Source organism: Chroicocephalus ridibundus, chromosome 6 (assembly GCF_963924245.1).
Source record: "Chroicocephalus ridibundus chromosome 6, bChrRid1.1, whole genome shotgun sequence".
NCBI classification, from domain to species: Eukaryota; Metazoa; Chordata; class Aves; order Charadriiformes; family Laridae; genus Chroicocephalus; species Chroicocephalus ridibundus.
The window spans coordinates 59,250,940-59,266,493 of record NC_086289.1 but is presented as its reverse complement, the minus strand read 5'-3'; the positions used below and the strand labels follow the sequence as shown (position 1 = coordinate 59,266,493).

General features: G+C 51.1%; 1 protein-coding gene and 1 long non-coding RNA gene across 2 annotated transcripts; both read right to left on the bottom strand.

Moving 5' to 3' along the window:
- Positions 1–7,518: 7,518 nt before the first annotated feature.
- LOC134517430 (sentrin-specific protease 2-like) lies at positions 7,519–10,800 on the bottom strand. The gene is made up of 6 exons (XM_063338930.1): positions 10,632–10,800; positions 10,026–10,229; positions 9,827–9,906; positions 9,352–9,436; positions 8,553–8,648; positions 7,519–8,112 (listed from the first exon to the last, which is right to left on the bottom strand). The coding sequence occupies exons 1-6, from the start codon at positions 10,758–10,760 to the stop codon at positions 8,050–8,052; spliced, it is 657 nt and encodes a 218-aa protein (XP_063195000.1). The 5' UTR covers positions 10,761–10,800; the 3' UTR covers positions 7,519–8,049.
- Positions 10,801–12,110: 1,310 nt separating this feature from the next.
- Positions 12,111–13,739, bottom strand: LOC134517432 (uncharacterized). Its single transcript, XR_010071627.1, has 3 exons — positions 13,440–13,739; positions 13,234–13,291; positions 12,111–12,235 (listed from the first exon to the last, which is right to left on the bottom strand). It is a non-coding gene; the product is annotated as an uncharacterized LOC134517432 (long non-coding RNA).
- Positions 13,740–15,554: the final 1,815 nt, after the last annotated feature.

Genomic DNA, 15,554 nt, shown 5'->3' with positions numbered 1-15,554 from the left:
AACCACACAGTTCTAAATTTTGTGTCAATTCTGATCAAGAACGCTCAGCCATGACACCGCAGTACCGGATTTTTTTCAAAAATCACCTGCTTTACCTTTGTAGCATCTCTTAAACCTGAATATTCAGCCTAATGGGCATTCCAGATTAAGCATTCCGAAATTCATTTGCTAAACCAACATGGAATCGTGCTTAAACCACTTCCAAACAACTTCAAGTTGAACTATTTACAATTGCCTCCCATCCAACACTGTGGGGACGGGGTGGGACACAACTCGCAGGATGAAGCAGATTTTCAGTGAATTCCAGGAGCAAGAGAATCAAGGCCATATTCTTCTCCGTCAAAATATTGGAGGAGGTGTCCTAAACTATGGCCACCTCACATATTAACCCTGCAAAGGGCAGTGCAAATCCTGAGAACTAATTTAGGTTACAAACAACAAATTTAACCTCAACGCGTTATTCCCTTCCAAAGGAAACAATCCACAGACATGAGTTCTGAGTTAATGTATTAATAGCGCTGTAAGCAGCCTTCAACTCTTTGTAAAAGAGTTAGACAACGCCAGATTAAAGAAGGGCCAAACCCCAAACTAAGGCTGTTCTTCCTTTGGGGAAAAAGACTTCTGTTCATAAAACTTCACCCTCTTGGCGGGATCAGGCAAGACAGAAGGAACCTTGTCGAAATACGGGTGGTCTGATACCGAGAAGGACACCAGAAATGCACAACTGGAGGGAAGCCGCAGGGAGGATCTTGCCCACAGACATACCCCGTACCCCTTGTTAGTTTTTAGAAGTTAATAAGCTTTGAAGAAATCAGCAGAGAAATTCCATGAGCATAAGCAAATGACTGACGTCTTCATCCCTTTGCTATATTTTTAGAACAATCTTTGCTCTCTTACGTTAAGATGGATGTGGAAGCGGGACACCTGTGATCTGAGAAGAGAGAGACGTGTATCTAAACCAGAAAATTAAACAGCTGGCTTAGATCCATTCCGCTCTTTTGGACGTTACAACGTTGTCCAGTTTTTAAACACCCACGTTTTTGTTTCCAGATCATCATTCTTTGAAACCTCCCTCTTCAATCTCCCCCATTTTACAGGATTATGCCACTTCTTTAGTACTTCCAGCCTCCAAGGAACTCCTGGCACCTCACCTGCTCCAGATATTCCTGAGACTGGTAATAACCCCTACAATGGCAAAGCTCTTACCCCCCACAAAGTCCCAGGAAATCCTCCCTGGCTAAAATGTCAAACACCAGGAGCCTGCATCCCTCCAAAAGCAGTTTACGCCCCAGCATCCTGACACATATTGAGGCTTCGTACAAGCCACTCCCACAGCTCACCCAAATTCCACAGTCTCTACTCGCTCATTCTGTTGTTCTTCAGGCATTTTCTCTTCCTAATCCTTGCTCTCTTGCCAAACCAGGCTCCTGGAATGAATGCGGAAGAAAAAAGAAGAAAAGCCAAACTTCTTTATCCTCCCTCTATTCCAACTCTGCTGGTAAGCAGATCAGGACTGGTGTTAGTATTAAATAACCATTTTGTTCTGACCTTGAATTTGTGACGTGTCCATTTTACAAATCTCCAGCTCCCTTGATGGTTACCAACAGTTCTTCCCCTTCATTGGCCATTGCTGGCATCGAGGTGGAAGCCCTGAAGTCCAGGCTTGTGTGTTTCCAAATCATTCTCTCCATCCTTGAAGCATATTGAAAACAATGGGGAATGCTGTAGGGGTGACATTTCTGAGCACGTTCATCAAGGTGCGTTACAGTCCTCTGCTCCACAGGCAGGGAATGCCAGGGCAGCAGCATTATTTGGGGGGCAGCAGACAGAAAAGGGTTCCGTGGACAGAAGCAGCCGTAAGGTATGGAAGTGAGGACCGCGTGTTCTTTGCACTTCCGAGATCCAGGTTTTCCTCACGGGGACCCAAGTTACAGGTTTCACTTCCTTAGTGGAACATACCGGCAAATAAAGGGATTGAAGTACTTTTAAAATCCTAAATTCCTATAAAATTATGTATTTCCACGTATTTTCTTAAGGAAAGCTGCAGCCCCACATTACACATCATCAAATCTACGATAACATTTATGCAAGGTGTAATTGCGCTCACCTCACACTCCTTCCACCTCCCTGCTACTCAATTTAGCAACCGATCCAACAGAGAAGGAACAGCTTTTGCCTCTCTCCCCCTGAAGCACACCAGCACCAGACCAGATCACTGCTGGGGGGCTGGGAATCCACTGGGAGGGAAAGCAGAGCAGCCCCTTCCCATGACAGTTCCCACACTCCACCAAAAAGAAAAAAAAAAAAGACAAGAATGTGTTTTGAAAAATGAGACTATCAGACAAGAAGCACGGACGCCCAGCTTCCTCCCACCACCTCTGCCGCTTGCACTGGCCCTGGGGCTCACTCCGTGCCACCAAGCCGGCAGGAGACTAGTCCAGCAGCAAAAAGCAAAGGATTTTCTGACAGCTTCGGGTACCGACCAGCCCAACAAAAAGTCAGCTCAAGGGCAGCTGATGCAGGAGGAACACAAAGAACGACCTGTCCTTTTGGTGGCATCAAGCTATCAGATTGTTTCGAACCTTCTCAAACTGCTTCCTTAGTTCTTATCCACAACTTCCAATTTTTTTTAAGTCCCATTACTTGCGAAAGCACCTGGTATTTCTTCTCCATCCCCAATGCTGACATTAGGACTCGTGGCTCCACAATCCAGTCAAGCCTGCAAAGCAATGCAGCTGGAAACGCAATCGGGGAAAAAAAAATAAATCAGCTGATTTAATTCCCAGATCCGACTGGCTGTCCAAACACTAGTATAAGGGAGAAAGCAGAACACATTTTCAGGAGCACAATTCTTGTTGGCAGCGTGGACTTGGAGCAGCTCAACAGACAGTCGGAAAGTCATATCCTAGATTCTTTATCCAAACGCTGCTGCTACTCTGCAGAGGCTTGAGCGCTTCCCGCTTGAAAAAGTAGAAAAGCCATTGACTCGGTAAAATAGAAGCCTTAAGTAAGCCAAAAATGTCATAAATAACACTAGCAAGAGCATTAGAAAAGCCGCTCCCTCATCTAGGCTGAAATAGCAGGTTGTAGCTCTGTGCTCTTCTCTCTTAATTTTACAAATGCCTACATTGCGTACAACTTGCCTATTTATGACTCACAGAAGTTCAGACATCACTCATTTTAAGCCTTGCTGAAGACTGTCTGCACGGGATTTTATTATTTTTTGTTTGAAATCAAAGTATAGGAAAGGGAAGAATAGGGAAGCATGAAGAACAGAAGAGCAGAGACTAGGGGAGCAGGTGGGATAGCAATTGCTGTCCTGTCGTACCCTGCAGAATTCTGTTTCAAAAAGACTTTGCTCGAAAGGTCTTCGTGTTTCCACTCCTTCTGATTGGAAATACAGCGCAGGTTATCCTGCCAAACCTTTACTAAAGTTCGGCTGCCGTCTTGAACTGGTTTTCAGTTGACTTGCACACTAGCAACTACATCAACTTGTTATAAAAAAACTAACACAGAGAATCACAGAATCATAGAATCGCTGAGGTTGGAAGGGACTTTTAAGATCACCAAGTCCAACCATTAACCTACCCTGACAAAAAAACCACTTCTAAGCCATGTCCCTAAGTACCACATCTACCCTTTTTTTAAACACCTCCAGGGATGGTGACTCCACCACCTCCCTGGGCAGCCTATTCCAATGCTTAATAACCCTTTCAGTGAAAAAATGTTTCCTCATATCCAATGTAAACCTCCCCTGACATAACTTGAACCCGTTTCCTCTCGTCCTATCGCTTGTCACCAGGGAGAAGAGGTCAGCCCCCATCTCTCTACAACCTCCTTTCAGGTAGTCGTAGAGGGCGGTAAGGTCTCCCCTCAGCCTCCTCTTCTCCAGGCTAAACAACCCCAGCTCCCTCAGTCGTTCCTCATAAGGTTTGTCCTCCAGACCCCTCACCAGCTTTGGAGCCCTTCTCTGGACACGCTCCGACACCTCAATGTCCTTCTTGGAGTGAGGGGCCCAAAACTGAACGCAGTACTCGAGGTGGGGCCTCACCAGTGCCGAGTACAGGGGGACGATCACTTCCCTAGTCCGGCTCACCACACTATTCCTCATACAGGCTAGGAGGCTGTTGGCCTTCTTGGCCACCTGGGCACGCTGCTGGCTCATATTCAGCCAGCTGTCCACCAACACCCCCAGGTCCTTTTCTGCCGGGCAGCTTTCGAGCCACTCGGCCCCAAATCTTGTAGCGCTGCATGGGGTTGTTGTGACCCAAGTGCAGGACCCAGCCCTTGGCCTTGTTGAACCTCATACCACTGACCTCAGCCCATCGGTCCAGCCTGTCCAGATCCCTCTGCAGAGCCAACCTTCCCTCAAGCAGATCAACACGCCCGCCCAGTTTAGTGTCATCTGCGAACTTACTGAGGGTGCATTCGATCCCCTCCTCCAGGTCATTGTAAAGATATTAAAGAGAACTGGCCCCAGGACCGAGCCCTGGGGGACGCCACTTGTGACCGGACACCAACTGGATTTAACTCCATCTACCACCACGCTCTGGGCACGGCCATCCAACCAGTTTTTTACCCAGCGAAGAGTACACCTGTCCAGGCCAGGAGCAGCCAGTTTCTCCAGGAGAATGCTGTGGGAAACGGTGTCAAAAGCTGTGCAAAAATCCAGGTAGAGAACATCCACAGCCTTTCCCTCATCCACTAAGTGGGTCACCTTCACAAACCCATGCTGACTGGGCCTGGTCACCCTGTTCTCCTGCACGTGCCGTGTAATGGCACTGAGGAGGATCTGTTCCATGACCTTCCCAGGCACCGAGGTCAGACTGACTGGCCTGTAGTTCCCCGGATCCCCCTTCCGGCCCTTCTTGTGGATGGCTGTCACATTTGCCAACCTCCAGTCAGCTGGGACCTCCCCGGTTGTCCAGGACTGCTCATAAATGATGCAAAGTGGCCTGGCGAGCACTTCCGCCAGCTCCTTCAGTACCTTTGGGTGGATCCCATCCGGCCCCACAGATTTGTGCACCTCCAGGCGCTGAAGCAGGTCCCTCACCATTTCCCTTTGGATTACAGGGGCTTCATTCTGCTCCCCATCCCTGTCTTCTAGCTCAGGGGTCTGGGTACTCAGGGCACAACTGGTCCTACTGCTGAAGACTGGGGCAAAGACGGCAGTAAGTACCTCAGCCTTTTCCTCATCCTTGGTCACTATGTTACCGGCCCCATCTACTAGAGGACAGGGATTGTCCTTAGTCCCCTTTTTATTGCTAATATATTTATAGAAACTTTTTTTGTTGTCCTTGACAACAGAAGCCAGGTTTAGTTCCAGCTGGGCTTTGGCCCTCCTGATTTTTTCCCTACATAGCTTCACTACCTCTTTGTAGTCCTCTTGAGTGGCCTGCCCTTCCTTCCAAAGGCCATAGATCCTCTTTTTTTCCCTAGGTTGCAACACTAGCTCCCTGTTTAGCCAGGCCGGTCTTTTTCCCCGACAGCTTGTCTTCCGGCACATGGGGACAGCCTGCTCCTGCGCCTCTAAGACTTTCTTCTGGAAAACCATCCAGGCTTCCTGGGCTCCTTTGCCCTGGAGGACTGCCTCCCAGGGGACTTTGTCAACCAGTCACTAACGAACCAGTCACTCCACGGCCTTCCTGTGAGCAAGGACCACCTCACGGGGCAGCCGGCAGCGTCACAACTGTGCGAAGAAGCCCCATGAGGAGCGTGTGTCCCCCCTGCCCCGCCGAGGGCGGCAGGGCGTTACTCACACCGCACACGCGCTCGCCCATCAGCACGAAAAAGAGCAAGCTCGTCATCTCCAAAAGGCCGTTTCCTAAGGAGAAGCGAGGCCCAGCTCCCACCCAACTGCTCACCCAGAGCACAGTGTTAACAGGCTGTTGCTCCCCAGGGGCTGCTCTCAGGGAACCGCCTCGGGGCACAAGGACACGAGCCCCGGCTGAAGGGCCAGAGCCATGGATCAGAGGGGACGGCGGCTGCTACGCGTACAATTTCCCCACCGCCTCATACACAGAGGCTCTCAGCAGCCACAAGCGCTGCCAAGCGACCAGCAGCAGGTGTCCCCCGATGGGGTTTACTCCACACAAGTCCTTGGCGGGTCGAGGAGAGGACAGAGAAGGCACCAGGTAAGGTGTTCACAGCAGCATCACCCTGCTCCTTCCATCACACCCCCGAGCCCCCTCTGCTTAACAGGGGGGGCCCAGGAGGACTTGGGCAGTGTCCTTACCCCACTCGCCCCTCTGCAGGGCTTGTTTTCTGCTTCATTGGGCTTTTTCCCAAAAAAACCCCCAGATTCTGCTTTTGTACTCAGCAGAGCACAGGGTCAGCCTCAAAACTGCAGCCCCCAGACAGCGAGAACCCAAGGGAAGGGGAAAGGACACTTCAAGCATTCAGCTACTGCGTCCTAGCGGTAATAAACAGCTAAAATCTTCCATGTCCTCCGGGAGCCCGGGAAGATGAAGTATCTCATGGAGGGACAAGCCGCGACACATTGCCTTTGCAATAGTCCTTCCTTTGGAGAACCTCCTCTGATTTGGGGACGGATTAAGCTCATCACTTTGAAAGCAGAGAGCGATGTGGCTGCTGACCCGCACCACAGCCAAACCACCGCGTCAGCCGGCCCAGGAGAGCAGACCTTCAGGCGAGGAGCAGCACCGGGAAGGCTGATCCCACCCACGGCGACAGAGGGCATGGCCCCAAAATCACCAGCTTTCCCCCAAAGCTGAGGAGAGGAGAGACCGCATCACCGGGCAGGAATCACCTCACATGATGGTAACTGCCATTACAGAAACAACACCACACGGTCATTTGTACAAGCGTTCCAACACGGGGCTTCCAAACCACCTCTTGGGCAATTTTTCCTCTACGATGGTCAAGGAAAGACCTGAAATCCCACTCCAGCTCTGGAGCGTAAACTATGGGGGAGGGGGGTAAAAATGAAAGAAAGGGGGAAACGCCATGTTTAAACTGATCTAGCTGGGTCTGAGCGTAACAGAGCGAGGATCGACACAAGCTCTTCATTGGGCAGACGCCTGGAGGCAGCGCCTGCGGCAGAGCAGCAATAATCTCCTACTTGGCTGTTCCTGGGATTCTCGCTGCTGAACAACGTCCTGGTTGTCCCTTCAGCATTTTGGGACAATCGCTTGGAGGTTCTGGTGCTCTGATACCCAGCCTGGCCAGAGTCGTCTTCCTCCATAGACTGTCAGTGAGCTAAAACCCACATTGATACGTCAACCTTATTTTCAAAGACAAAAAAAAATGAACCACTCTCATTACCAGATCAAGTTTCATTCCAGTAAGGCTCTTTAAATAATTTAAATATATATTTCAATAAAAATAAATAAATACTTCTCTTTTCACATTACAGAACTCCCTGGAGACAGAAATAAAACAAACCAACCCCAACCACAGGGGGTTCTCTCGCAAATCAAAAGATGGTAAATGCTTTCTTCTGATGGTCATCACAAATCCACTTGTAGGCATCAAGTAGATGGTAGATTACTCCAGAAACAGAAGAAAACTCTCTTTGAGGAAACAGCAGTTCAGCACCTTCTTGTTGGGAAGAGAAGGTCAGCTCACACAACTGTTGCCACCACCAGATGAGTCCCATTTGTCCATAACGTGACCACGTGTGCTGTGAGAGAAGTTCAGCTCATGCAACTGTTGCCACCACCAGATGAGTCCCATTCGTCCATAAGGTGGCCACGTGCGCTGTGAGGTGTGAGCAGCCCTCTCTGCGATGGAAGTTCACAGCATTTGTTCTTAAGCTTTCCCTTGCCCAGGTGACACCAACCTTTCCAGCTTGCACTTAAGGTGTGTTAGCTAATTTCAAAGAGAGTTACTGTCTCCAAAATAGGGGCAGGTGGGGTGGGTGGGGGGGAATAACAATCTTAACCACTACTTCTTAACTTACAGAGAAAAATGTTTTCCTTAACCTACAGAGAAAAATTTCTAACAACAACAACAAAGTATTAAAAAAGTAACTAGAAAAAGAGTTGGTCACCCAAAGGTGACCCCAGGGTTACTCCTGTAGTGCAGGTGTCACAGCAGCTCTTGGTGGAGTATTTCCCAGACCATCTTCTTACGGAAGTAAGGCATGTGGCTCTGAAAAGAAAAGAAAATCCATGAAATGCACCTCATGGCAGAAAGAGACACAAAATACGCAGAAACACCCAGTTACTTCCTTAATATACACTTCCTTTTAAGAACTGTCAACACTTGCCCTTCAGGTACAGCCTGGCTTTCACCCACACAGCTCCTAAGAGGGTGACATGCCACCAAACCCAGATCTCCTTGACCACACAACAGCTCACAAGCACTTTCACAGAAGAGCACTGCCTTGGAAAAGAACCAGTGTCTTCACTGGTCAAAGGCTGAGACCCATTTCTCCCAAAGATCCCAAGGCCAGATCCCACAAACCCACTGGCTGCAGTATCTCCCCCAAGAGGAATCTCACTGGGAGCAGACACCTCAGCCGCTGCGTAACGTCCCTGGCTCGTGTCTCTGTGCGAAAGGGGCTGGAGCTGTTTAGAACCTTCACTCACCTGTGTAAAGGTCAGCGGTCTGTCTCTCGAGATGTAATCTGCGTATTTGCAGGTGAAAACGCCACAGTCGCTTCCATTCGATTGCTGAGGGATTTCCTAACGAATGCAAAGAAGATGGAGAATTTGCCTCTATCTTCAAGGAAAAGCAACTTGGAAGCAGCACCCATTACCAAAAATACCCTAACCAGACACTCCTGAACTTGCACCATCCCCAGTAACCGCTCCCCAACACAAGGAACAGACCCCAGGAACTGCACATCATCCCTCCCCTCGGCTTCCTACGCTCGGATGTTACAAGCCAAATTCCTGGCAGGCTGATAAGGGACAGCAGGCTTCCTCCCTGCAAGGTGTCTGGAGCTTTCTACAGTGTCTTTCTGAAGTGACACGCCTTAAACTGAATCTTTAGGTGCTGCTTTTCACTATTAACTTGTCGAGAAACATCAGCCCAAGCCCTTGCTTTGTCACGTGCCAGGATCTGGGCTGCAAACAAGCAGCCCACGTTCTCTGACAACTGCTAAAGAGACTTGAAATTTGACTTGTGAAATGGGGGCAAAGCCAAATTCACCTTCACGTGGCAGAGCAATTAAAAAAAACCCAAGAAAGTATTCAGCCAGCAAGGAGAGGCACTGCGCAAAGATTTCATCCCAGCATGGTTTCCTGGTCCACTTGCAGCCCCATGTGGTACCAGAAGAAGATGCTTATGGCTGTTCTCTGAAGTCCTGGCCTTATGAGAAAGCGTTAAGAGCTTCGTGACAAGGAGTTCTAGTTCACATTTCAAGTGCAAGCAGTGCTCACTCACATGTGGCTCCATGCTGTGAACAGTCCACTCTGAAACATTCAGGTTCACGTGTCTTTTTTCACAGCTTTCTTCTTGCAGGTATTTGCTGTTGAAAACAAAAGAAAAAAATCACTCTTCATCGCTGTAATTCAGGCCGAGAAAAAAAGAGCTGCTGAAAGATCACAGGAAGATGAGTGGCAGGAGGGTTTTATTGATCACTAACAAGGTTGGTGCCCGTGTGCCACGGGGCTACCATGTCTTTGTCTGTGCTATAGGGGGAAAGTGGCAGAACCCAGGCATCCAAGACGCTGGGTGGAGGGGACGACGTGAGACTAGGGAAGGAGTCACTGTCAGACAACTCGCAGCAAGCGAATCCAGGATTTCTGGTTTGTTATCTACAAGACATGTGGAAACTTGCAGCCCTGTCACAGGGGCAAAATCCCAAAACCCTTCTCCTAATTCACAACACAAAAGCACTGACTGAGCAGTTACTTACAGCAAAGTCTCACAAATCTTGTCCCCTCCTTGTCCCAGGGAGTCGTAGTATTTGATGGTCTTCTTTCTGGTGTCTATGACCTGTTATTCAAAGGTGACTGTTACACAAAGCACCACCTTGTGCTGCACAAACCTACATGACTTTTCTTCCCAGCTTTTTCTCCCCACCCAACTCTAAATAACAAGCCCGTTTGACTCACCGCTAGTGTCCAGTGCAAACGCAAGTTAATGGGCACTAAGATGATGTCCCTCTGGAAGACATCCACACGCCTCGTCCATCTTCCCACGGCTTTGTAGCCCCCAGAAGCAAGTTTTTCATAAAAGAACGAACTAAAAGCGTGGACTGATGGATATCCTGCCTTCTTACTTCTTTCCATCACTAGACCCATGTAGAAATTGATGACCTGTACCATAAAGAGGAAGCTTGAGATGTAAAACAAGACACTAGCTTACCAAATGAAAAGCACAGCAAGATGTCTTTTCTGGCCACCCTGAAGTACGCAGCTGAGAGAACTCCAGCCTCAGCTGTCAGCTTTTGTTGTGAGAATTTCCCACTTGGTGACATCTGCAGTTTGATAAAAACACCTGCCACCCACTCCAAGAACCTACACTAACTCCTGGAAGCGGCACAATACAAGTAAAGGAACTGACAGAAGCACCGGACCCTTCAGTACCTAAAATAAGAACTGCACAGAGATTTCTAGGCTCTGCAGTGCAGGTCATCAAATAACTGAAAAGTACACGCTGAAGGGGTATTTTGAAATAAACGCTCCATTAGAAGATCCCTGTGCTACAGCTACTTTTACCTCATCATTTAGCCAGCAAAGCTTCCTTAGGGTGTGGATGTCTTCACGAGTGACCCTCAGTTTGAAGGCACTGCTCATTATCTCCTCTGGCTCACCTTTGCCTAATGCGGCAACGACCTCTCTCTCCATGGCCTGAAATGGACAATTAAATGGGGAAGGACTTGTGAAACAGAGCATCGAGCATGCCAACCTGCGGGCAGCTTTCAACTCAAACACGGCCTGGAAATGAAGCTCAGGTGACAGAGCAACTGCCTTTGCCGGCTTTCGGCTAGGTTAGCAATCGCCCTTTTTGGTTGGTTGGTTGGTTTCAGCATCCTGACTTGGAACTTCAGGGCCCAGGTTTGCCTCAATTTGTTTTCACCAAGGAAGCTGAGATAAAACGCAGGGACGAGCAAACACACAGCAAACGCCTTTCCCATGCGATGCTGCAGCCCTCGCAACGCTGAGGTTTAAGGCAACTGCAGCAGGCATTCTCCATGCCAAGGCAGCTACGTCAGGAGCCTGAAAGAATGGGAAGGTGGGGGAACTTCAAGGGAGCTGAAGTACCAGCAAAGGGGGAAACCGAGGCAGCTACACTGCAGTCAGGCAATCGGGAGTCCAGGCTGTGCATGCAACTGGTTGTCATTTGGACGTTTCCATCCAAGTCCGCTTAAGGAACGCAAATAAACCACTAGGTCTGTTAGTATAAAATACTCTGAACTGCCAGAGCATCTTCTTCTGGGTTGAACGTGGGCTAGCAGGATAAGAAAAACCCCTGGTTTTCCTTGTACTGAGCATCACCCCGCAGACTTTGTAAACTCTGGACTTGCTAGCCCTTTCCAAGTCAATCCTCAAGGGGCAAAAAAGGGGGCACTCAATTAGACGGCAACTCCCAAGAATAAGAGCAGCCAACATTCAGACAAGCAGGGGAACCTCAACTCCCACTCCCTGTTGCATAGCGTAACTAAGTGAACTCCTGTGACCACTGCTACACGCAGTGCAACCGTGCCCAGAGCGCATCCGCGGCTCGGTGACATCCCGAGGACGTACGCAAGATGCTCAGGTCCCCCACAAGCAAGGCAACACCACGGAGCAGTAAAAGCTTCTATTTCAAGTTCTATCTTCATGCTAGGACAGGTTGAGAGGCAGATCCCATATAACTGTAGGAATCAGGTCAGCGCTGCTCTGGGAGACTGCTGTTAAACCTGGACTCATTTTTGTCCGAGTAGCAGAAGACTCACCAACCCTTAGGTTAGAGCACAACTCAAGGAGTGTGTGGAGCCTAAGATGCTTAAATCCTTGAAATCCTTCAAACCAGCTTTAGTGCTGACCTTTGCACTGGGAAGTCACAGCTGCAGACACTCCCTAACAGCTTAAATGCAAGTTCTTCAGATTTCAAAAAGCCTGAAGAACCACCTATAACAAATGGAGTTCCTTGCAGCTGTTTCACAACCTTCTCTTTTGTCAAACAGCCTGTCAGCTACGGTACCTCTGTGAGCGGAGTAAAGCCTTCTGCTCTTTTCTGCAGCCTTGGCGGTTTCTTTTCTTCCACCTCACAGGCAGGTGACTTTTTGGCCTCACCAGGTCCATCCTGTTGCAGAGTATCTTCTGCTGGTGGGGAGCCCCTGCGAGGAGCGGGAGAGAGAAAGAGAGAGAGCAGTGAGCTGTGGACCTGTACTGTCCCACGGAATTCTCAAGAATTCACCTTCTGGACAAGAAATGCTTTTTCAAGGCTCCTGCTGACTACAGCCTCGGTTGCACCCCTGTGACAACATCGTCTCCGCTTCCAGCACGGTTCTTTCGGAGCAGCCAGACTGGCATAGAAGGAAGCGCTGGAGGCTTTGTAAATTCCTTCCCACCTCCCTGTGCAAGACTCCTTTGGTTTCCCTTGATCAGTTTCATTATTTGGAAAACAGGGAAGCAACCAGCACTTCCTCTGTCAAGTGCTCTGGGATCTACTGGTGAGAAATGCTGCGTGCTAGGGCTTATACTGCAAGGTATAACATGAACACCCGCAACTACACCTGCAGCCACATACAGTTAGCTTACGGGAACTAAGACCAGCACAGGGAACTAAAAATGGGACACCTACAGGATATTTACTTGCCTTCTGTAGGCTAGTCAAGAGAGTGACTGTCCCCGTTTGGAGAGGATTACCAGTAAAACCACACAGACTCTGAAGAGCAAACAGACAGACAGTAAAGTTGTCCATATACACGTGCCTTCTTCAAAACCAAGAATTTGCCTTGTCACCAAAGACAAGGGCAGGGAGACCTTTTCCAGGAGGGAGACCTACAACAGACTCTCACAGTATTCTCCACTTTCAGTCCAGCGTGGTAAGAGTAGCTATCACAAGCTTCATCAAATGACTTCCCTTGGTAGTTAAATCCACAAAAAAGAGGCAAGAAAATGTTCCTTTCACTGGAACCCATCCTACCCTCTCAGTTCCTTTCTTTCCTTCTCTCCCCTCGAGCTCAGGTGAACCACGGACAATCCCAGCACACAACAGTGCCGCACGGCTAAAGAGAGCGCTAGGCTTTAAAGCGGGGAGAAGAACAGGCACGGAAAGAGACACGCGCACAGAGCCAAAAGAAACAAGAACCGTGATGAAAAGAGACTCTACCTGGTCACAACATCGCCCTGAGATGGCTCTGGGCAGCAAACATCCACCCATGTGATACCTGCACAGAAAAGCAGCAGTATTAGAAAAATACGTCAACTTGCAATTTTACTTTTCAAGTAAAAACAAGCACAGAAGCCAGAGTTCTCTCAGGCAGACGAAGCCTCAGAAAAACCAGGCACATTCAAGACTTCTGTTCCGTGCAATACCTGTCCTCCTCTTTTTTGCCTCAGACTCGGCACGATCGTCCGCGGGCGCACAAGTGCTGAGGAAAGAACACACAGAACCGCGGCTTGAAACTTCCTTCAGCTTCTACCAGGCTGACTTCCCTTCACAGGGCCCAAACTTCCAAAGGTACTTTCCAGAGCCCAAAGGTTGCCCCCTCCGGCCAAAGGCCCGCGGGCGGCGCGGGGCGGCGGGCGGCGGCGAGGAGGGCGCCGAGGGCCCCCAGCAGCCATCGGGACACACCCCCCGCGCCGGAAATGCGCCCGGCCCGCGCGCCCGGCGCCGCCTCCCTATTGGCTGCCGGGGAGCGCCGCCCCGCCCCTGCGAAACGGAGGGGAGGGACGGGCAGGCGGAGCCATCTTGGCGCTCTCTGAGGGAGGCGGGAACGGCCGCCCAGCCCTCCGCCGCCTCCTCCCCGCTGGGGCCGGGCCTGTGCCGGCCCGCCCCCGGCCAGGCGGGGAGCTTTCCCTCCCAGAAAGCCCCGAGCCGAGCCCTGGACGGCCGTGGAGGGCGACAGGCCCGTCTGCCTTTAGGGAGAGGCCCCGCAGAGCCCGGAGGGGCGGCCGTCAGGGGCCGAACCGAGGCCGGAGGGACCTCGCGGGGGACCCACAGAGGCCCGGGGGGCCCGTCGGAGGCCGGAGGATCCCCATGGAGGACCCAGAGGCTGGAGAAGCCGTTCCGCCTCCCGCAGGACGGGGGCGGGCCACACGGCCCGGCGACACGGGCTCTTGCGCGCCCGCTACTGCCTCCTGTGCTCTGCGGCGGTGAGGGAATGGCATTGCCGGGCTTACCCAGCCCTGGCCTCACGGCCCAAGCGGCGCTTTGTGCCGCTCCGCTGGGGAGCTGCAGGCGCTGCGTGCGGTTCCGCCATGGCTCCGCTGCAACTAGGGACGCGGACGCTGCGTTCGACCCTGGTGACCGACTGTGATGTAGCGGCGGCCAAGGGCCCGCTGCAGGGAGCCCGGCTAAAGCGGCCGCTGTGGGGCTGGCGAGTGCTGAGCTGGCTCCTGGTGGCCCGGGCTGGCTCTCGGGGGCAATGCCTTGCCCTGCCCCGCTGTCCAGGGGGGTTTTTTAATACGGTGCTTCCTAATGGTTTACCAGCTGTTGCCTCTGGGTTGGAAATGTGCATGTGTTGCTGCAGCCGCGTCCTGGAGAGGTTTTTCTCTCCTGGAGAGACACATGAGGCGTGAAAACAAGTTTTTAAGTCTAAGAGGAGCAAAGGGGGCAGATGAAAGGGCTCAGGGCAGGAATGGCCGTTTGGAGCAGCCCTTGTCAGGAGGTCCCACTAGCCTTTTATGCCTGCAGGGAGTCTGAAGTGGTGGTGGTGTCTGGTTTAATGACAACGACCTTGCTCATTGCTTTAGGAACTTAATTGCCGCTTCACTTCTGCTTCAGGGCTCTGGCCCAGGAAGATGCCTGAGCGCTGGAGGCAGGAGTGGCCATGGCAGAGGCGCTGCAGGCAGGCTGCAGGCAGGGTGGGCGGTGGAAGCAGCCCGGCAGAGGGCAGGGCAGCCCCCCGCAGGGCCTGCGACTTGGAGATGCCTCTTCAGTCGCCTTCTGCCTCCCTCTCCTCTCCCCATCCATTTGTTTGAGGTCCTGAATAAGGAAAGATGCCAGGTTTTTCTCGGTTTAGCTCTGTGAAGCCAAAACTCACCTGCAGCACTCCTGTTTCTGTCCACAGCAGAGAGAAAGCCAGAGCGCTGAACCCACTGGACAATATTCTAGGAAAGGGGGAAGGATGGTCTTTTGGGGAAGGGCTCTTCCCTGCTCCCAAGGCAGATGTGGCCCACGTGAGACTCGTACAGCTGCCCTGTGCCACAGGGTGATGCTGAGGCTTCTCTCCTGCCTTGGGACCCCCTACCCTGGGCACAGGTGTGGAGCCAGCCCTGGGGCTGCAGGATTCCTCTGCCAGGCATGTCCCCCCAGCCGCAGTTTCTTCCACCCTGCAGCATAACCCACCGCAGGACAATGCTCAGAAAAAGATGAGAAATCTTCTCTGGGAACTGTGGTGGTTATTCTAAAGCAGCTCCTCTGTGCTTCCTGGTAACACCACTTCCTTGTCCACACCAGGACAGGGATTTGAATGCTGTTAAATGATT

Coding starts and splice junctions, on each gene's coding strand:
- LOC134517430 (XM_063338930.1), bottom strand. CDS start 10,760: ATGGAGAGAGAGGTCGTTGCCGCATTAGGCAAAGGTGAGCCAGAGGAG. Junction 9,437..9,826: donor AAGATTTGTGAGACTTTGCT/GTAAGTAACTGC, acceptor TGTTTTCAACAG/CAAATACCTGCAAGAAGAAA. Junction 8,113..8,552: donor GACCGCTGACCTTTACACAG/GTGAGTGAAGGT, acceptor TTTTCTTTTCAG/AGCCACATGCCTTACTTCCG.